This window comes from Leptonychotes weddellii, chromosome 1, assembly GCF_054177405.1.
Source record: "Leptonychotes weddellii isolate Sample4059 chromosome 1, ASM5417740v2, whole genome shotgun sequence".
Classification (NCBI taxonomy): domain Eukaryota; kingdom Metazoa; phylum Chordata; class Mammalia; order Carnivora; family Phocidae; genus Leptonychotes; species Leptonychotes weddellii.
In genome coordinates, this window is record NC_138369.1 from 29,019,720 (window position 1) to 29,042,179 (window position 22,460).

The window sequence follows — 22,460 nt, forward strand, 5'->3', positions numbered from 1 at the left end:
GTGTTATTTCCTTCTGCTACATTTGGAACCACATAGCCCCCCAAGCTGGGTGCGTTATTGAGAAACAAATCCTTGAGGGCCAGTTGGTTGGGACTTTTGCCACCGTGACTGCCTACAGTCCCTAGGATCACACTGGGATGGACAAGACAAATTTCCCGGAGCCCAGAGCAGTGGAACTTCTCACTGATGCAGATCCAGGCCTTTCCTGGAGGGAATTCTAATCCATTGTGGAGGCAGATGGTAAAGGGGCTGTCAGGAGTAAGGGGTGGGGAGGTGGGAAAGGATATTGAAGAAAAGAAAAAAAATCGTAGTTGACATACAATTGCTTCTAAATTAAAACTGAGTTCAGGGCTTTCCCGGGAGCTGTCAGCTCTCCTAAATCCGCACAGCCCTCCCTCCGAGTCTGGAAGCCTCGGCGAGAGGAGCACCACAGGCTGGCAAAACAGTAGGTCGTGGTTTAGCAGTGGTTTTATTTTGGAGGCCTGGAACCACAGTCCATCGTGGCTCACTGGAGAGAGAAAGCAAGGCTGATGGAGGCCCCTAGAGGCCATGAAGATGCTTGAGCAGCTGCTGCCAAGCCACACGGTCTGCACTGCCCACAGCTCTGAGGAAAGCCCACCAGGGAGGGCCTCCAGCCAGGGGTCCTGGACGGCCAGGCTCCTCTGTTAATAAGAGGGGCTATTTATACCGTCCTCTTTAAGAACTGCGTGCAGGTCACGTGCTTGCCGCCTGGCCCCAGAATGCTCACTGTGGGTGCTGCTGTGTGCTTTCCAGGGCCGTTGACCTAAAATGTTCCTCAAGGTGGCCGGGAAGCCTGAGTGTGCCCTGCCTTTGGGTATTTATGGCTCACCCTCTGGTGTCTCAGGATCACGCTCCCCCAACCCCAGTGTGTGTGTGTGTGTGCAGTGTAGTGTGTTGAAGGGAGGGCTGAAAGAACCAGGGGTATCTTTCTGAGGCACTGCCCTTTGGCTGCGAATTCCCACCACCTGTTAAGCATTTACTCTATTTCTGGCTCGATCCTAAGCCACTAGGTTTAATTATTTCAGCCGGGTCCTGCCACAACCCTATGAAGTTGATACTGGTGTTGTTTACATTTTTTTGTGGAGGAAACTAAGGCACAGGAAGGTTAAGTGACATGCTGAAGGCCCTTCAGTTGCTAAAGGGTAGGCTTTGGGTTGAATGAACCCAGAGCTCTCTGATTTGCAGATCTGATCTGTAAAAATGCCCTCCGAGTAACCCCTGCTTGGCTACTCTGTCACAGTGCCTCGGTTTCTCCTTTTAAGGTGGAGCGACACTTGAGTGCCTTCCTCAGAGGCTTGGCATGTGATCCAGTGAGATATGGTGCATGGCAGCGTTCAGCAGAGAGCCTAGCGCACAAACTCCACACTATTATTGTTCGTAATTGCTGACTTAAAGTAACTATCCCCTCAATCCCTATCCTAAAGGAAGCACATCTGGCCATCTGGTATAGAAACGATGTTATCAGAAAGTCTTGCCAGAGGAATTATTTAGTATGCCTTATTCTCGAGGAGCTAAAAGCCCTCGTATAGTTATTGATGAAGCGGCTCGGACTCTAAAACCTGCGCTCCTACCTCTTATTGATGACTTTGTCCCTTGTAAGAAGCAGAGCTAACTGAAGTCGCAGCCTCCTGCTCAACTTTGTTATGAACGGCAGCTTCCTTGCCTTTGGCACCTCCCGAAATGCCTCCCCAGAGTGGATTGGCTAAATAGATGGTCATTCATTCATGCGGACAGAGGAATACTTTGCAGCTGGTCATGAGAATGAGGGAGATCTTCAAGATATATTACTGAGGGGAAAGTGCGCTCCCAAACAGTCTGTATAATTCACAAGCATCTGTGTAAAAGAGAAACATGCATACATCTCTCAGAGCTGGCAGCCGGCGCTTCCTCTTGGAGGCCGACCAGGGGACTGAAGTGCAAGGAAGCTTCGTTTTTCACTGTATATTCCTGGTTTTTCTCTTTTGAAACGGTTTGAAAATTTTACTGTGTGCTCACATCAGCTATTCAATAAATAATACACGACAATTAAAAAAAAAAATGGACCCCAAAGCCCTGTAACCCAGAATCACGCCTTGGGTTTGTTTTTCGTTGTCTGTGGAAGCCTCATTTCATTGAGATAATAATAATTAAAGTACTCTGAAACACCCTTCCTAACATTTTGCGTCTTACAAAATAGAAGAACTTCCTTTCAGCAAGCTGAGTAATGGAACATTTCAGAGAGAGCCCAGAAGGCCCATGCTCACCTTACAATGGGTGAGCTGGAAAAGGCCCACCTCTAGGTTCTGCCCTGGGGTCAGGCAGTCCATGGAGCCCCATTTCCCTTATTTTACACCTCTTCCAGCTCCAGGGTTGGACTACAATTCGTGGTCTCATGCACCTGAGGGAGGCACTTCTTGGTCCTGAATCATCAGGAAAAGTTAGTTCAAGAAGCAAGACATTTTAGAAGGATTTTTAGGGCCTCGGGTGGGATCACTTGTGGGGAAAGTGTGAAGGGTAGAAAACTGCACAACCCTAGATACTCAGAAGATTTCATCAAACCCCGTCCTAAATTCCTAGTTTCCTTATTCATGGAGACTGTGCTCAACTTTCCCTCCGAGCTCTGGCCGTGCTATTTTTGACTGGTCTCTATTTCAGGCTGGCAAGCTGGTCGTGTCTCAGAGCGAGTACGGTCTCCACTGCCTTCTGAGGATACTGTTCTCAGGGCCCACAGAAAGAAAGCCAGTAGTGGTAATGCCAGCTGACTTACATTTAGCGATCGAGAGGTACGTGGGCCATGCAGCTCCTCTCCTTTGGATTCCGACACTGTCCCCTGCATAAATCGAGCAGCCCTGTTGGGATCAGAGCCTGTGATCTCTGCCTACATCTGTTTACTGCCACTCTAGATATAAAATGCCCTGTTCATCTTTAGCACTGGTCCGCTGCCCCTGTATGCTCCGCTTCCAGCAGTTTGGGCAGGATTTAAAATCTTACCGAGGTGCCGCTTTTCCTTGTTCATTTATTTCTGTGCAGTAGGGCCGGCCTGAGGCCGAGGTCGTTCGGCAGAAGTTCCCCTGCAGAGAAGTCCATGCTGTCTGTTTCAGGTTTAGCATCAAGTCTGATCCTAAGCAGCCCGAAGCACAACCACCATGTTAGCTGAGGGTTTAGGAGCCTCCCGGCTTGCTGGCCTTGCTACTCGGGGCTCGCCTCTGTTTGGCAGTCATTCTTGGGTTCATCTGTTGCTTGTGTCACCCTCTAGTTGTGGGGCCTTAGCCTCGTGATTGCAACTGAAACTTGACTTAGAGCCCCTAGCTGTAGGGTAGGGACCCGCACGAGGACCTGGTACCTGACTCAGTGGTAATGACGAAGTTGCATCACGCGTGCAGTTGCTGCTGTGATTACAAAGAAACGGAGGGTAGTGAGTGGTTAAGAAGCTAGACTTGGGGGGCGACGCTCCCTGGGCCACTACCACTTACTGTGGTGACCGTCAAATTAGTCAACACCTCAGTGTTTCCTTTTCTTCCTTGGTACAATGGGAATGTCCATGGGACTTACCCCCTAGGGGTCTAAGGATGAGTTAGCACACTGGAAAGCTCCTAGAGCCATGCCTGGCACATAGTAGCCCCTCTGTAGGTGAGCTGCTGCCGACATTATTATTAGCACCGTCATCGTCTAGAACAGATCTCTAGGCACTGAAGTCGTCTCACAGAAGCTCCCTTATTGGCAGCCGGCCCTGACCTTGGTTTTCCTTGCCCTGCAAGGATCTGAGGGTCTCCTCGAGTAATAAGTCCATTGATGGTACCGTGAAAATGTATTAGGAGAGATTAAAACCCCTGGAGAGTTGTCATCATCCCTGCACCAAGATGGGAAATGGATTGCTGCAGGGTTGGAGGAGTGAAGACGTGAAGCAGAAGCAGGCTGATTCCGGGGGCAGTCAGATAAGAGACTGTTAAAGTAATTAATTGTCTACTTCAACACACAGACAAGGGCCCTTTAAGTGAAGAAGGGATTTGCCACATGATACGGATCTGCTTTCTCTCTGCCAGATGCTTTAGTCATGAAGCTGTTGAAGCAGACGTTCTGTGTCCCACGGCCCAAAAATCGCCAAGCCTCATCTCTAACTGGCTCTGGCACTGCCGAAAGCAAATGGAATAATTCAAGGCCTTTTCCTTTTTTTTTTTTTTTTTTCCTTCTCTTGTTCACGTCTATAGAAGATGGCAGACAACCAGATTATTCGACTCAGGCCAATGCTGGCTGTATGCTTGCATGAATGCAACTGTCATTTCCGTGGCCTTGTCTTCAAACAGTAACAAGATGGTCCATGTAAGACACACTCTCTTAAGGGGGGGAAAAAAAGGAGTACGATAACCTAGCGTTATCCCTTTGATTCTGCATCTCAGATACGGTTTCCTTCCAGCCTATCACCCAGCAGAAAGCTGGGTCCCTGTGCTCTGGCTCTGTTAAGGATTTTTGGGCTCACTTCGCAAGTCTGATTTTGGATTCTCTTCCCAGATTTGGAAATTCATGTCCATGTAAGGAGGCTGGATTGCAGAGCCTCTGGGGGCAGACCCAGCGAACTGTGTTTTGGTTTGCGGGCTTCCCCTTTCTTTTTTTTTTTTTTAAAAGATTTTATTCATTTATTTGACAGAGAGAGAGAGAGAACAAGTAGGGGGAGCAGCAGAGGGAGAGGGAGAAGCAGGCTTCCCGCTGAGCAGGGAGCCCGATGTGGGGCTCGATCCCAGGACCCCGGGATCATGACCTGAGCCGAAGGCAGCGGCTTAACCGACTGAGCCACCCAGGTGCTCCAACGGGCTTCCCCTTTCATGAAGAGATAAGAACTCTGGAAATACAGATCTAGAATGCTGGAGCGGGAAGGGGGCTTTGGAGAGCATGTCTGGTCTGGGGAGGATTTTCAAAATGTCTTTGTGCAAATGTGTGTGTCTGTGTGTATGCATTCCTGGAAAACGTGCCTGGAGGCTTCATCCGAGTTCAGGGAAGCTGGAATCACACATAGATGAGACTCCCCAAGTCCACCTTCCTTGTTACTTGTTGCATAGCTGAGGCACTGGAATAACTGGCCCACATGACCCGAGGTCCTCGGAACTCTGGGCACGGAGGAAGCTCCGGCCATGGTATGAGGGCGCCGCCCTTTGGTGACGCCAGAGCTGTGATTCATAGAATCCCGTGTCACAGACATGGAAAAGCAACCTGGAAGGGATGGTCTTTCTCCCCATATCCTTTTCTGACTCTTTCAGCCCACAAGGAGCATCCTCGTCAATGGTCTCAGGGTGCTTTTGTTCTGCATCACATGTCTTGACCTTTCATCACTGTTCCCTGTTTGTCAGTGTTGATTTCGGAGCTAGATGACAATCTGGAAGACAGGTAGCCCCCCCCCCACCCCGCCGCCAAGTGTGTGTTTCTAAACCATATGTGTGACAAATGGTTCGTTTTAGTGAGCTCACGTGACTTCTCTACCTTTAAAAACTCTCTTTTAAAATTCTTTATCTTTTGGGGCGCCTGGGTGGCTCAGTCAGTTAAGTGTCTGCCTTCGACTCAGGTCATGATTCCAGAGTCCTGGGATGGAGCCCCGAGTCGGGCTCCCTGCTTAGCGGGGAGTCTGCTTCTCCCTCTCCCTCTGTTCATGCTCATGCGCGCTCTCTCTCAATAAATAAAATCTTAAAAATAAAATAAAATTCTTTATCTTTTATTGAACATTGCAATATCATCTTCCCATGGCCAACTCGGCACTGTTCTTTGATTTACTTTGTATGAAATTTTTCAAACTGCTAATTTAAGTGAGAAATTTCTTCTTGTTGTTACAGGTACCTCAATAACAATGAGCTGACAGCCGTGCCGTCCCTGGGTGCTGCTTCATCTCACATTATCTCTCTCTTCCTGTAAGTGGTGCCATTCGGGGAACCCTGGGCTGGGTTGTGAGGCCGTGGTATTATCTTGCTGACATTTGGTGGCAGGAAAACTTGTGTCCCTGTGCTCACTGGTGTAGAACAGTCTTTTCCCACAGAGCCCTAATTCTTGTGACAACTGCCTTGCTTGCTGTTTTGGGGTTTGTAGGATGAAAACCTGGAAGACTCACCTCACCTAATTTGGGGGGAGGTTGGTCTTTTCCGTGCCAAGAGGTACATAGAATTAATAAGTGTCTTGGTCCTACTGGGTAAATTGCAACTTGAGGTGAATGAACTGCAATTAAAGGAAGCCTTGTGAATTACAAGACAGCAAGCTCATGTTTGTGGCAATGAATCTGGTCACGTGACCCAGTTCATTTTTACAGCTTTAAAAAAGAAAATAACCCCAGGCCTCTGAAATCAAGCTAAAAGTAAGGAATCCGTTGATGTGGTCAGGTGTTCGACAACATGCTGGAAATGAAAAAGGCTATAAAGGGGCTTAAATGAAAAAGGAAGGGAGGATGCAGGGTGTTCTCGTCAGAGCTGGTAAGAGTCTTTGCTCCTGAGTGATGCCCACTTCAGCCCTCAGCGGGAGGTGCTTGCTTGTTTGAAACCCACCCAGAGGTCTTTCTAGATGAACCCATCCTGAGTCCCAACAGTTTTCTCAACCAGATTCTGTGGACAGCCTCCTCCGCAGAGCACCTCTCTCTTCACACTAAATTTCCTTTTTCCGCGCCAGCCCAGCCTATTTTTATTTGATTTTGATTCTGCCGATGTTAGAGCTCGTTGGCTCACCGGCGTGTATCTTTTCTCGACACCGAGGCGTGGCAGGCAGAGCAGAGGTACTTGGTGGGAAGCCGTCATCCATATGATGGCTCTTGTAGCTTGCCCGGTGTCAGGTTTTTGCTGGCAACAGGCCCTGTGTTCGGGAGGCACTCCATCCTTACAAGATGGGGTATTGGGCTTAACCCTTTCCAAGCCATTGCAGGATTGAAATAGCACGGGGTTAGAATGGTGGCTCCAGCTCTGTGTCCTGGAGAAACAGCTTTCTCTCTCCCAGCCTCATTGTCCTCATTTACAGAGCATTTCCTTAATCCATTTTACACGTGGGGAAGGTGAGCCAGAGGTTTGCGAGAAGTGCATCGTGCGTAACACATAGGAGGTGTTTGACAGACAGAAGCTGCTGCTTCTGGCTTGTGGCCTCCTGTCACGTGGCCCCTGGGGCCCTGGCCTGATCTTACCTGTGGGACCACAGGATCTGTGAGTCAGTCCTTGTTTCTCTGGAGTGCTGGAATGAAGGTTTTAGCCTTTGGTCCCAAGATGGACAGGCAAGGGTCTCACTGTGGCTTTGTGTCCAGCATCTGGAAAGTGTTGAACTGCTGGCTAAATTAAATGAGTTACCCAGACTGGAGGCTAATTAAGGATGTGATGCTCCCTTGTATATTCATAGAGCAAAGCACTAGAAGATGCTTTTAACTTCTTGCTACTTTAAGTATGGTTCCTGGGCCAGCAATGTCCTACCCACACTGAGCTCCTTGGAAATGCAGAATCTCAGGCCTCCGCTCAGCCGTGCTGGATCAGAAGCTGCTTTAGTAAGATCCCTTGGCCCTTTCACGCTCATTCAAGTATGAGAAGCACTGCCTTCCCTCCCTTTGCTCTTCCCTCGGGGAGGAAACCAGGGACACAGAGAACATCTTTGTGTCACCAACAGGAAAGCAAGGATCCCTGAGTTCCCTGTAAGTTGCCAAGTCGAAAGGAGGAACTGAGACTGGACACAGATACCCGTGCGCATGCTCTTTTCCTTTATCTGCCCCCACACACTGGGTGCGGGAGCATGGCAGGTGACTCTGAACCCCCCTGGTGCGAGAGATGGGCAGGGCCTCCAGCTTGTCCTGGGGGCCTGTCGTACTTTGAATCACGCCTTGCTCTGCTGACTAAAAATACATTTCTGTTCCTTGGCCCAAGAGCCTGGAGCCGTGGGGCCAGTTGGCCTTGTTCCTGCTATTCCAATTAGATAGCATTAAACTATGTAAAGCAGGGAGAAGAAATAAAGATTCCCTCCTGGTTTTGAGTGAGTTTGGAAAATGCAGGTTAGTATTGGCAGCCACCTTTTTGGCCTGACACTGGTCTCCATCTGACTTGGTCAGTGATTTCTCTGAAACCACAGAAACTGAAGGGTGTTGATGTTCCTTTTCTCTGAGAGGCCTGTGTTCCCTGGATCCAGTGCCTGCAAAGTCAGGTTAGCAGTGTGACATTTGGGTAGCAGGATTATGGATAATTTTGCTATCATCCTTCATGCCTTTCTGTATTTCCCAAGGGGACCGTGCAAAGGACAGAGACGAAAGTAGCAGCAGGCAGTGGATGAGCGTGTCCTTCCAGGCTGGCCCAGGAAGCACTCAGCATCTCTGTTCCCAGGATAATTCCCATCCGTCAGGCTTTGAAGAACTTGCTTTTGCTGGTGTGTGTGGCTCTTCAGAACCACTGAATTTTAAAAAGTGTCATATGTTAAACAAATATGTAGTAGGTCCCTTCTGTGCCCCTGAGGTTGGGGCCCAGAGGCCATCTGAGAGTGCCCTCACCAGGGGTCGGTGCTATCACATCTGGGAAGCCCCTAGCACAGTGTGTGAAGGCATGGTAGGTCAGAGAGCTCAATACATGTCTTATTTCATGCCCTAACCCCCAGATTTGCATTTGCATCTCACCTTCCCATTGTGGGGGTGCACCTCTGTGTGTGCATCTCCGCCTAGAGGATCCAGAAAATAAGCAAAATGTGCAAAGAGACTCTCTGGCTGAGGCCAGCTGAGGTAGAGGAGCTGGCAAAATTTTGGGGGACACGTTTATAGGTGGGGCCTCAGGGAAAGGGCAGCCCAGGTGTGCGTCCAGCTCTGACTGATGTTGTGACCTGGGACAGGTTGCTTTTATTTCATCTGTTGAATGAAGGGGCTGAGTCAGTTTCATATTCCTTCTGTGACCCGGAAACCGAGAGTGCAGGGGCAGTGAGGTCACAAGAGAAATGACAGACCCCGCCGTGCCGTACGCACTCATGCAGCGTGCTGGCTTCTGCTGAAGGAGCAGGTTTGTGGTCTGCAGCTCCGACACCTGTCAGTACTGATGTTTGCCTCTGAAAATCAGCTCGTCATTGCCATGCTTGCTTTCCAGTGCCCTGAGTCCCCGTCCGTAACCTGGCTCCTTGCTCACGGGACAGTGCTCCGAGGCCCCAGACGTCAGGGCCCTCCTTCGCAGGGGTCACAGTAGGGGCTGCCCGGGGTGGGGGGGGCGGTTTGTTTTGCATCCGGCTTTACTATCAGGGTCTCAGAACAGACTTTTGCAGAGTTTTGGGAACTGAAGTAATTCAGTAAAATTTCAATTGGTTAATCCTGTCTGATTAAAGGAATCTGATTCAATTAAAGTATTTGTCAGAGAGCAGATTTATTTGCATCATGTTCTGAGGATAATGCCAAAGCCATTTGTCCTTACTAACAAAAAAGCATGAAACTCAAGGAAAGCTTTTAATAGGATCGGGGTGGGGAATGAGGGAGCTAATTTGATAAAACAGTGCTCAGAAAAAGAAACAAGAGTTTTGTTAAATGGGAGCAGACTCTGCCGGTAGATTTTTACGTTTCCATTTTGTGTGTGTGTGTGTGTGTGTGCGTTTAATTTGAAGTCCAGGAAACTCATGTTACGATTCCCACAGCAACAGTAATTTTGTCTGATGCATAAGTGACATTTCTGGTGAAGAAAAATTTCCGCTTTTCCTGTGGTGTCACTGCACTTGTATCATTGAGAAGATCGGTTACAGTGGAAGCGGTTGGATTTTTTTTCAGTGCTGGAGCAAAAAGCTTGCTGTGAAATCAACGTTTGCTTTTGTCTCATGCATGTCAGCTGTAACCCGTTTCCCATCCGGCCCTGGGCTCGGTCCAGGTAACTTCTTTTCCAGTTCAGGGGTGAGTGCGTGGGTGTTTTTGTTTGTTTGTTTGAAGTAACCTCCATCCCCAACCTGGGGCTCCAGCTCACCACCCTGAAACTGAGAATCGCATAGTCTGCCAATGGAGCCAGCCAGGTGCCCCACAGTTGGTGTATATTTTAAACCTTGTCCCTTCTCCATGCCTTGTCGTTCACTCTCCATCGCCTTTGGCCTAGATCAGATGGGAGAGCTCGGCGGAGATGACTTGCCCACAATTACTTGTGACTCTGTCATAGTCTTATTAAAATTCCTTAGGTTTCTGTCTGATTTGAAAACACATTGAAACACCTTTTACTTCGAGTCATGAAAAAAAAATTTCTTTTGAAAACTTACTTGTTCTACTACATCAAAAACTAATGATGTAATGAATGGTGACTAACATAACATAATAAAATTAAAAAAAAGAAAATTATTTGTTCTAAAGATCTTATTTTAAGTAATCTTTACACCCAGTGTGGGGCTCGAACTCACAACCCCAAGATCAAGAGTCGCATGCTCCACGGACAGAGCCATCCGGGTGCCCCTCGAAAACTAATTTTTTTAATTGAGGTAAAATTAACATAACAAAACTCGCTGTTTTAAGCATTTTAGAGTATATCGTTCAGCAGCTTTTAGTTCATTCTCGTTGTGCAGCCATCATCAGTTTCTAACTCCAGAACATTATCATTACCTCAAAAAAAAAAAAAACCAAAACAACCCATACCCCATCCCTTTCCTCTCAGACTCCTGGCAACCACTAATCTGAAAATTAATTTTTTTTTTTTTTGGAGAAAGTATTTTTCTCTCATGTTAGCAAAATGTATTTGGAAGACTTAGAATAATTTAAGTAAAAATATCAGAGGTGGATGTCAGTCTCCATAGTTATCTATTTTGCTGTGACCTCTTGTCTAAAGAAAAATGGATTAAGTAAAAGGGATGGTATATATAACATCTCTTTATTGTAACTTCCGGAGAATAAAAACCTGGAAAGAATGAAACCTGGTGTCCTGTCTGTGACCCCACTCAGAGCCAGTTAAGTGGAAGGAGCCCTGGGTGGAGTTGAGGGTGCCCGAGGCTGTGAAGGATGGAGCGCTCTTCTTGGCTCTATCTTCTGGGGAAGTATAGCAGTTCTTAACTTTCTCGTGCCTGCCTGGTAAACCCTCTAGAAAAAAGAGGGGCCAAATCAATCTTCTTTACAGGCTCATTAAAGCAAAGATCAATTCACATTAAAGTGTAATTAAAGAGCAGGCGTTGGAGGGGAGTCAGTGATGATTTGGCCGTGGCCCCTCAGGGTTGAGGGGAGGAATTAGTCTCTAAGAAGGTCCAAAGCCAGAAGCCACGGAGAAGGGGACCCAGAACTCAACTGGCTCATCTTGGGGACCGGAGCTAGGCTGTTAGTGATCAGGCGTACAGCACAAGGGAAAGTACACTGAGTAATAAATAGCTGGTTGGGGTTCCTAAAAGTGCGCGTGCGTGCACACGCACGCGTGTGTGTGTGTGTGTGTTTCTCCCCTTAGTGAGCTGGGATGAGGCCTCTTGCCTTTCTCTTCACTTAGCTGCCTTTAAAACTTTCTCCATTTTGCCTCACCTGGAGGAAGGTCATCATCTGTAGACATAATATAAAATTGATGTTAAAACCTTTGTTGTTGTTGTTGTTTTTACACACCATGTTTATCCCCAGAAGTATGAAATAACGTGGGAACCTTGAGCAGTCATTTCAGATGGTGAAGCGCCTTGTGTATGGATACGTAGCTGGACCTGGGGGGCCTGTAGGTGTGTGTGGGAGGTGAGGTAGGTGTAGCAGTTCTCCCAAAGGTAAAGGATCATCCGTCCTTCCTGTAGAGGAATTTGCGAAACCATCCACAAATCATGAGGCTAAGAGTGGACATAATCCAGTTTTGTAGAAAATGTGGAAGTGGGTAGCCCTTGCCCCATTCTGCTTCAGAGATGCGTCCTCCCCTGAGAAGCCCATGTAGCCATGCTGGTGAAGGAAGGCCGGTCTGTTTTGGCGTTGGTGTGCAAGGATACCCTGTCTGGGCCGTTGGTGGCATTTTATTGCCTTCTCCTCAGGAGTGTGGAGTTAATAGTGACTGAGACACTTTAGGCAGAAACTGAACAAAGTTGTGTTTAAAAAGTCCCAAGTCAAATTTTGAGTGAACGTCTTTGCTCTGTGGCCCGTTCGTTTCCCACACGCTAAATGGAAGCTACGGCCTTAGTCAGAAAACAGCGCATTATGTATAAAAAGGGGGCTCAGGTTCCTCTCCTGTGTCTTCAGAGCCGCGCTCACTTTCCGCCATGCTTGTCTGGAGTGTCGTTGGTGTGAACTGAATCTTTGCTCTAGATGAAACAGCACACCCATTCACTCGGGAGATCGTGATTTTTTCCGCCCCCCTTCACCTCTGTGATTCTCAAACTGAGCCACCTGTCAGCATCCCCAGGGAGGCTTGCGGAGCCCCAGATGGCCAGGCCTCAGCCCGTTTCTGATCCAGCAGGCCTGGAGTGCTACTAAACAATTTGCCTTGCTCCCAAGTTCCCAGGTGCTGCTGCTGGTCTGGGAACCCACCTTTGAGAACCACTGCCTGTGCTTACATAGGGATGGGGGCGGGGCGCTCTAAGACTCAGGTGTGGAGTCCTTACAAAGCTGCTTAGCTTTTGGAGCGCAGTAAATTACTTAAAAGACAAGTTCCTGATGTTGCCGGTTTGGGACAGTGGGGCTCAAAAGCCTGGTGAGGTATTTACTTCTGGGGAAGGTGCTGGGGGCAGAACAGATTGGGCTGTGGCTGTGGGTTTGAGGCTCATGGCTGTTATAAATTGGTCTCTGCTGAATCTGCTGTGTATTGGTGATCACGCAGATCTCCCCAGCAGACCTTCCCCAGTTACTGCAGAGGCAGGGAGCGCTTAGGGAACAGCCTAGCCTGGCAGGCGACCTGTGTGTGTGGGTATGGGAGGCTCTGCGGACCGCCCTGCCCCCCTGGGCAGGAAGAGCCAGTGCTGGGAAGTGCTTTTACACCACTTGCCTTCCTGCTGCTTATCAGTCACTATCAGATAAATCTTTGCCCTCGCCTAAGACATGAATGGTACTGCTTTGTTCCAGGTGCAAGTTAAAGGGAGCATCTGAAAGGTGGGCAGTCGTCCCCTGCCCTCTTGGAATCAAAACTCAGGGCCCACACCTGCCCACCCACCCACCCACTTACTCACCCCCTGGTGTCCCTGCCTTCTGCCACTGGGAAGCTGTCGTCCTGGTCATCCGTGAGCAAAAGAGATAAACAGGGAGGAGGCTGAGGTGGGTTCAGGATGGAGACCAGGGGCTCAGATACAGGGCTGCTGTAGCTTGCTGTGGGGTGAAGCCACACAGACTGGGGTTTCTGCCCCCAAGGAACTCACAGGCTAGCTGCAGAGCAAGATGGGTAAACAGACCATCGTAATGCAGGTGAGGGAAGGTCTACGGGGTTCCTCACTGCTGTCACTGCTGGGGTGTAAGAGGGGGGAGTTTCCCCCATGGAGTGACATTTTAGCTGAGGCTCCCCTGGCCTGGATGTCCTTTCTCTCCCCTCACACGTGAGTCTAAGTTATAGGCACACCTGGCATGCTAGACCATCGACCAACATGTTGGGTACTTGGAGACGTATTCACAGGACATGGCTCGTTCCCTTTTAAGGCCCATGGTCCCGTCCCCGTCTTTTGCTTTGTCAGCAGGCAGGCTGCTGTGAAGAGCCAGCAAGCTTCTGTTGGAAGGCCGAGCAGGACCCCTGGTTCTAAGAACTGCGGCCTCATCAGCCGCTGGATACCGCCAATGAGCCTCAAAATAGAAAATTAAACACCCCGTTTACAAGGAGAGCAGCTCGCTGTCCCGGAAACTTCCCAGGGGTTCTGTCGTGCAGACTGCCTCTTGCCCTGAGTCTAAGGGAGCCTTTTGCTGGGAAAGGAGCTACAGTGGCCCCCACTGCAAGCCTGCCAAATCACACAGTCATGACTTGTCATTTTCCTCTCTTTGTGAGTGGGGGTGGTGAGGCAGCCAGATGAGTGGTACATCTGCAAGTCATTTGCTGAGAAAGTGAAGCGAACACCAGCTGTGGGTCTGGGGAGCCGAGCAAGGGGAGGCCGGGGAAACAGCGTGCTTATGGAGGTCACAGTCTTTTTTGGGAGCTCAGTAGCTTAGGTTCTGTGGTTCAGAGTTGGCTTTCTTTGTGTGTGTGGCTCTTCCCTCTCTTTCTCATTTCTTCTGGTGACCATGTAAGCTTGAAATACAGTCCAAGATCCAGTGAGCACAGGGAGGCCAGTGGGGTGTGGATGTTCTGGGAGGGAAGCGCCTCTTCTTGCAGCCGTGGGTGCTGAAAGCCCTCCGGAGCTCTGTGAGCCCCAGCCTGGAGGTGGAGCACCTTCTGGGTTGCTCAGTCTCCCGTGTGAAAGGAGCTGGCCCCTGCCCATATCAACAGTCTCCTTCCAAATGGGACCATTTCCTCCTCCTCCTCCCCCTCGCCCACTTCCTGCAGGTGGCTTCTGTAATCCACTTACCACTGGGGAAGCCTCAGGAGCGTGTGCACCTAATCCGAAAATGGCTGGCTCGACTTTGACCCGCGTGGTGACCTTGCAGAGAAGGCAGGGCCTATTATGTCTGCTCACACCTGGGAGCCATTTCCAGCTTTTATAGCCCAAGTGGAAGAAATGTGTTTGCATTTATGCCGGGCCTTCCTTTTGTAAGGTCTGTCATTGTTGGGTGTTAGGGAATATGAGATTCACCCTGCTTATTCAAAGGCACGGGTTCTGCAGGATAGAAGAGTTTACTCATTGTATTGAGTCACACAAGATTGCTGTTTCTTTGTTGTTCAGAAGTGATCAACACATCAGCTGTCTCGGGGCACCTGGGTGGCTCTTCGGTTGTGGGTCCAACTCTTGGTTTCGGCTCAGATCATGATCTCAGGGTTGTGGGATCGGGCTCTGTGTTGGGCTCCTTGCTCAGCACCGAGTCTGTGTGAGACTCTCTCTTCCCCTCCCCCTGCTCCCGTGAGCTCTCTCTCTGGAATCAATCAATCTCTTAAAAAAAAAATCAGCCACCTCTTAGGGCTCCACCTTCCGAGATGAAACATGGCAGCAGTCAGTGTATGTGGTTCCCTGACGTTGGAAGGCATTGTCCTACGTGCCTTCATGGGCCTCATTTCATTGTAGTGTCTCTGCGGTCCCAGGAGACAGCATAGGGTCTCTTTTAAGTTCCTTTTGCAGATGAGGCACCTGAGGCACAGAGAGGGCCAGAAACCTGTCTGAGGTCACACAGGAAGTGGCAAAGGTGCGTCTCGATTTCTGTCCACCTTTGGGGTTTGTACTCACTGTATAAAAGGAAGTATGTGGCCTGGGAGGTGTTGTAATCTTAAGTGCTGACATATCAAGTTGTGTTAGGAGGGGAAGCCCGGGGGCAGTGGCCAGAGGGTGTGGATGTAGCTCTGGTAGAGGGTCTCTCAAAGCCGAGGGCGTGCAGGCTCGTGCCTCAGCAGTGTTGCCCTCAGGTGAACCTACTTTGGGCAGCCCTGGGGTGATGGCCATCAGCTGATGCAGAGTGACCAGAAGCCCTCCCGTCACCCCGAGATCACACCCGCGGGTTAGTTATTCTGAGCTGACGCTGGGCGTTCGAGGGAAACTCCGTTTGTCTTCAGGTTTCTGCAGAGCCAGACACGTGGCACGCTTCGTGGCTGCCCTCGAAGACCTCACTTCCAGCCGAAGTCCTGCGCCGCTTCCTCATTGCCTGGACGCCTTTCAGACCCAGACGGCTGAGACAAAGGCGCCAGTTCGTGGTTCGTTCTGTCCAAGTCCTTCAGCCAGGACACAGAAAAGTGTGTGTGAAGGCTGGTAGCAGGCCACTGTGTGGCACACGGCGTGGCCGCCCTTGAGGCCCCTGGTCTCTGCTCAGCTGGATGGATGGAGAGTGTCTTTGGGGGCTAAGAAACATTTTATTGTCGGGGAGGGACCTGAGAGGGCTGCTGGGAGACGAGCTTGTAGAGACCCAAGCTCCCTCCCCAGACAGCTGTAGGAAAAGGCAGGTGCAAACGGGTCTTTCCAGCTTACCTCCATACCTGCGCCGTAGAGCTTTTTACCGGGAGGGCTGGTTCTGCAGAGCGCTTAAGAGAAGGCTCCGGATCGCACCATCTCGGTGTAAGCCTGCCTTCACCCTCGCCCTTGCTGTGTTCTCTTGGCCTCACTTGGCTTACTCCTACAGAGGGACTTGCTCATGTTGAACACCACGTGTGCTCAATGCGGTGTGTGCTGTATAGTGAACGTGCGCCGAGTGGGAGGCACTGCTTGGACCGACCACTCTGCACGGAGCACCCTCTGGCGTGGACGGGGCTGGCCTGATTCTGCCGCTGTGTTCTGAGGGGCTTTGGTGGCCGACCGGGGCACAGGCAATATTTGCAGCCCCTAAAAACAGACCTCATTTGCAGATACCCATTATGGGTCAGTCACTCTCTGGTGATCTAGTGGAAGTTTATAGATCATCCCCGTATTTGTGCGTGTGCGGGCCCTTAGCTCGCTCTTAGGTGAATTCCTGGTGGGGGACTTCTGGAGTGAGTAGAGGCATTGATGTCTCTCCTCTCCTTGCCCGTTTCTTTACCTGGGGTGGGTGCAGCAAGCCTCCGAAACACTAAGCAAATATCTAAGCAGGACTCTCATTCTTGGCTGCACGGTAGAATGACCTGAAAAACAAAACAAAACAACAAAAAAACCTAGATGCTCAGGCCCCATGCCAGGCAAGTAAATCAAACGCCTGGACAGCGGGGTGGGGGTGGGGGTGACGGGGACACTGGGCACAGGTCCTGCTGTTTTTTTTTTTTTTGAAAGCTCCCCAGGTCATTTCGATGTGCAGCCCAAGTTTTCATGAGCCCAAGCTGGGTGATTGCAAGTAAAACGTATTATCCCCCCTCCTCTCCTTCTCTCTCATACCTGTCACTGAAAATACCCAGGCTCCCCTGCCTTCCTGCCCTGTGCCCCCCCCTTTTTTTTTCTTTTCTTTTTCTGCTCCAGGTGGAGGGGAAACATTGTTAAAGGCTGACCTTCAGTTTAGCACTTAGGATTCTGGGAGCCCCGTTAGAGGTTTTCACTACTGATTTAATTGGAAGGCACTGTGAAGTTAGCCACATCATGACTCGGAAGCTGCGTTGCCTTTGGGGTGCATGGGGGCGGGCCTCGGGTCTGCTTGGACGTGCCCACCTCATTTGGTGATCGCGGAACCTGACTGTGGATTTGCCACCTAATTTGGGTCATTTGTTTGCTCCGAAAGGCGGCACACTGGACCATCTCTCACCTGCACTCCACCTGTCAGAGAAGTCCTCTTCAGATGGGGGCAGGGGGACCCTCTTCATAGTAAAATGATAGGCAAAACTTATTTCAGTCTCTTTAAAAACCTTGTGCTTTGTAATTCCAGAAGTAAGACTTCGCTCTTCTTTTTAAAAAAGAAAATCTATGAATAGGAGCTGTAGAAAGGTGGAATCCCCTCTGATCCCGCTCAAAAACTGTACTGGGATACAGCAGGATTCTAGCGCTAACGTTGAGTTTCGATGATCGTGTGATGTATGTGATGGGGTTTTGTGAGGGTTGTGTTTGGAATTGGCCCTTCCGTAAGCCAGAAAGAATAACTAGAATTTTGGAAACGAGGGGGAAGGATTCCCTGAGACTTTTTAGAATGTGGTTTTTGTTCCAAATTGAGTGTGTTCTTTTTTTATAAGGAGAAAAACCGTGGTTACCAGCACACACAGTGAAGTTTTTTTTTGCCTCATAATTTTTATTTGGTTCTGGGAGTCCAAGTGAGGACCAGCCGTCCCAGGGGCCCCCCTCCTCCTGGCCTTGCCGGCAGTATGATCCACCCTTTTACCCCCAACGGCTCCTCCCAGGCCAGGCTGGCCCTGCTCCTCTCGCTCATCCTCCAGTGTGTGTTAACAGGACTTCTCCAGCAGTTCTGTGGTTCCACTTAAGAGTCCAGTACCTGTCTTCACTTTACCCGTTACCTGAGAAAGTGCTCAAACTCCTGAGAGACTCAATACATTGTCTAGGGAGATGGATTCAGAAAGCAAAGTACTGTTGCTGATTATGTCTGTTGTGGACATAATCAGATGGGTTTCCTGTGTGAGGTCAAGGTTCATCTTCTCCCTGCCTTGGTGGCCTCATGGGTCACCTCTGGGAAGAGAAAGCAGGTTGGTGAGGATCCCCCCTTGCCGCTCCTTTGGCTGCTCCTTTGTGGGCATTTTAGCAGACAACCTTGGTCCATTCTCTGCCCACCTCCAGCTGGATGTTGCGGTTTAGGATAACTTGTCTGCTGGCAGGAGAAGGCCCCTCACCTTCCTCTTGTCAGGACGTCACCCAAACAAGCACATCCTACCTCTTGACCCCAGAACGCACGCCATTCTGCAGGGGGATGGGTGCTGGCCCCCGGGGTTGAGGGATGGGGAGGAAGCATCCTTTCTTTGGGTGCACATGGCCTCCCCCTCATCAGCTCCAGTATTGTTTAGAGAGGAACCAGTATCCAGCCACTTGACTTCCAGCCCTGATTCTGCCAGAGACCCTGCCGCAGGGTCTTCCAAGTGTCCCCTGTCCTTTTTTGGGCTGCTGTTCCCTCATCTGTAAGGAAAGGGTCTGGTTCTCTCTCTGCCACCTTGAACCAGAGTCCAGAATGCACAGGGCCGCTTCCTCTCCTGTCCGCCTGTGGGACCTAGCTGTGGGACCCTGGGTTCCTGGGAGAGGCTCAGCTGGTGCTGAGTTCAGTCCAGTGGGCCCACTGAGCACCGTGTTGAGAAGTCTGCTTAAATGATGTGAGGGTTAGCACTCTAGCCGGCTCCTGATGTCCACTACCAAACCCCGGACCTGTAGCCTGTCTCTCCAGGGGCCTCCTCGTGACCTTGGCTCCCAAGATGCCCAGACTCAGCCCTTCTCTTCCCTTTCCCATTCCCTTCCCACGGGACCGCAGGGAACTCCAGCCTCACCCATCCCCACTCCACACCTACCCCCAGGGAACCGCCTGCCTTATGGTTGCCCTGCAGTCAGTGTTTGGTGAGCAAATGAAGGAAGGATCCCTTTGTGGCTTTCCCATCCAATTGCTAGAGTCTCAGCTCTTGCAGATTTGTCCTGGAGTCCATTTCTTCCTCCTTCCTGCCTTGACCTTTGCATGGAACTGCACAGGGGGAAAGCTCCCACAGACTGTGTCTCTGGATTCTGTGTCTTGTTGTCACCGTGGTCTGAAATGGCTGCTCCTGGCCTAGCCGCCTCCCCCACACTGGTCCCCTCTGTCAGTGCACCCATCACATCTCTGTTTTTTTCCTTGACTCCAGTATGCAGTTTTTGGACATGGGGGTTGGGGTAAGGGGGGTGATGATACTGCAGTCAAATATACCTTTTTTTTTTTTTAATAGTGGCTGCAACCTGTGCATGTTTGAGTGAATAAATAAATGAAGGATTAAATAGGTCAGTCCAAGAATAAGTGATTGTGGGGCATGGGGCAGATACTGGGTAGTTCTAGACATTTATCATCAAGATGAAGGGACCAACTTGGGACAAGTAATAACAGAAGTGATCTGTTGGGGGCTCCGGAGGGGCGTGGCTCTTTCCGGCCAAGGGGTAGGACTTCGTTTTCCTGATTTGTTGACAGACTGGGCAGAGTATTACAGGAGAGAAGATGGAGCAGAAACTCCTGCGTGGCAGGCAGTGTGCCTTAGAGGGACGAGGGCGGGCCCTGTGGGCCCTGGCCCTTAACCCAGTTCCCCCCGAGTAGTAACATTTTATAAAACTTTTGCAACTAGGATTTTGACATTGATACAATCAAGGTATAGAACATCTCCATTCCCCAGAGAGATCCCTCATTTTGCCTTTTGAAGCCTCCCCATTTACCTTCTGCCCCCACACCCTGGGCAATGTCTGATTTGCTCTCCATGTATATAACTTCCATTTAAAGAATGTGATATGAGTGGATTCACACAGCATGCAACCTTTTGGGACTGGCTTCCTTTTAGGCAGCATAATTCCCTGGAGAGTCATCTAGGTTGTTGGGTGTATCAACAGTTGCCTTCTGTTGCAGAAAAGTACTCCATGATATGGGTGTATCACACCTTGTTGAACCATTCACCTGTGGAAGGACCTCTGGGGTGTTTCCACATTGGGCTGTTAAGAATAAAGCTGGTATGAGCATTCACATGCGGGTTTTTGAGTGAAAGTCAATTTTCATTTCTCTAGGAGGTATGCTGTAGAGTTGCTGCCTCATATGGTGTTTTGAGTTTTCTAAGAAACTGCCATACTTTTCCAGCGTGGCTGAACCATCTTGCATTCGCACCAGCGGTGTATGAATGATTGGGTTCTCCACATGCGGCCAGCATTTGGCAGTGTCGTGTCTCTTGCCCATTTCCTAATTGGAATCTTTGCTTTTTATTGTTATTTTCAGAGTTTGTTTTATATATATATATATATATATATATATATATATATATATATATATGTAATAATACACACACACACTGGATATATATATACTGGTTCTTTGTACGTGTGGTTTGAAAGTATTTTCTCCTGGTCTGTAGCTTGTCTTTTCATCACAACAGGACGTTTCCCAAAGCAAATGTTTCTGATTTTGATGAAGTCCAGTGTATTAATTTTTCCTTTTTTGGTTTGTGTTTTTAGTGTCAAGTCGAAGAACTTTGCCTAACTTTAGATCCCAAAGATTTTCTGCTGTGTTTTCTCTAAAAGTTTGTAGTTTACATCTTATATTTGGATCTATGATGGTAGGTTTGGTTTTGTTTTTGTTTGTTTGTTTTTTATTCCCTCGAAGCAAAGAAGAAAATCGAAGCCTTGGTTTCAAGAAAGAAACCGAGCAAGTGTTGCCTCCTGCAGGAAGCTACATCGAGCAAGGCGAGGGGATGGTGTGGTTGTGGGTGCAGAGCAGGGCTACTCAGGCGGAGCCACTTTGATGTTATAGCAGGTCTTATCATTTTCAGGGTAGCTAAGAAAGACTGCATCATAAGGCCAGCTCCTTAATCCTACCGTACACATCCTTAACCCTCCCCAAGTACAGTCAGATCCTACGTTGAAGGCTTGGGAAATTGTGTGCTAAGACAGATCCTAAATCATATGACCGGGAGATCAGAAGTCTTCTAGATGGGGCAGGAAGCAGGCCTGGTTTTATTTTTAAAGGCACATCAGTGGTGTCACTCCCAGAGGGGAGAGGGTCTTGTCTTGGAAACTGCAGCCAAGCATGGAAGTAGCCTCCTCCTCTGCTGGGACCGCAGAGCTGCCCGGAAGCTGGCATGGGAAGCGCCAGGAATGTTTCTACCGCCAGCAGAGGGAAGGTTCCTTCTGTGGCCCTTGAGGGGATTTCAGGGGCACCCTGGCACCCACAGACCCGTCTCTGTCCTCGTAACCACAGGCTGTCTGATAAAGCTTCTGGGGCCTCTTCCCTCCAGAGAACAGCACAGCCTGGGGTCAGAGGAAAGCGGGGCTCGCATGCTGGTTGGGCGGCTGACCCCAGTCCAGGACCTTACCTCTCGGAATCTCGCCTAACAGGGGCCTTCTCTGGTGTGGTAGAGAGCAACGGGTGAACAGGTTCCTGCTCGCTGGAGAATGCCCAGTTTTGTCTTGTCCTCCTGAACTGCCTGAGGAACTAAGAGCTACTCTCACCCGTTCAGGGACCGCTCCGGTAGAACTAGGGGAGGGCTGGCTGGGCCCTGCAGCAGCTGTGTGCTGACACACTGCGGACTGAGGGTCTGGGAGGCCCGTGTGTGCCTGTGGAGGGGCGCGGGCATGCACAGTGGCCCACCGCAGGATTTATGCCTCCCCGCCCCGCCCCCCGAGTGTGCAGAGTTGGGTCCACCCCTGATGGAAGCACAGATGGGGGATGTGGCCTGGGGGTGTGCCGACAGGAGGTGGGTGGCACGGGGCACTGTCCAGAGGGGTCCTGTTGCCCGGGAATCCTTCTGCCTCCTTCCGTTATGATGCAGGTACCACATACAGAGGAGGAGAGTGGGCTGTCTGGGTTCCGGTCCTTGCTGTACTGCTTCTTGCTGCATTAACCTTCTAACTCCTCAGCATCCCCGTTTGTAAAAGAGGCGTGGTAGCAGCATCCATCTCTTGGGTAGTCCTGAGGATTCGGTGAGCTAGGCAGAGCTGGGCTCCTGGGAGGCACTCACCGAATGTTCCATTTGAGACCCCTCTTCCTGCTACTATGGCCCCTGCTACTCTGGTTCCATGTCTACTGAGAAAGAAGTGGGGTGTGCCTGCTTGGTGGGTAAACGGGCGAACGGCAAGGGGAGGTTCTGCTGCCCTGTGTAGCCCAGGGAGTGTTGGAACCACTTCTGGGAGGCTGCAGAGGCCCGAGGGCACCATTCCAGCTCCAACTACAAAGGCTCTTTGAAGTTTTTACCACCTGGAGCCGGCTGTGTGCCCTGAGACTGCGAGGATTTGAGGGGTCCGGGAGGAGACTCTGGGACCCTGCAGCATCCCTGCCTGGGGATGAATGTGTGCCTGCTGAGTGGGTGGAGCCCCTGTGGATGGTGGCCCTTGAAGAAAGGCCACTGCCACTCAGGCCGGCCCCTCGGCAGCGTTCACCCCAGAAGGCCCTCTGCCTCCGGGCTGTCACGCAGGCCAGGCGTTTCTGC

At 50.2% G+C, this 22,460-nt stretch overlaps 1 protein-coding gene and 1 long non-coding RNA gene across 8 annotated transcripts in view; both read left to right on the forward strand.

Moving 5' to 3' along the window:
• The window catches only part of LRIG1 (leucine rich repeats and immunoglobulin like domains 1), a 111,646-nt gene that overhangs the window by 40,632 nt on the left and 48,554 nt on the right, over positions 1-22,460 (forward strand). For 3 of the 7 annotated variants that reach the window (XM_081820316.1, XM_081820278.1, XM_081820286.1), the window contains exon 3: positions 5,820-5,894. The exons of 3 other annotated variants lie outside the window; for them this stretch is intronic. In XM_081820316.1, coding sequence (XP_081676442.1) covers positions 5,820-5,894 — 75 coding nt within the window. Of the gene's footprint in view, positions 1-4,252; positions 4,321-5,819; positions 5,895-22,460 lie in introns of those variants that run through there. One more of the 7 variants, XM_081820308.1, reaches the window with a different exon arrangement.
• LOC145721611 (uncharacterized) lies at positions 5,902-11,933 on the forward strand. Its single transcript, XR_014145413.1, has 2 exons — positions 5,902-8,444; positions 8,483-11,933. It is a non-coding gene; the product is annotated as an uncharacterized LOC145721611 (long non-coding RNA).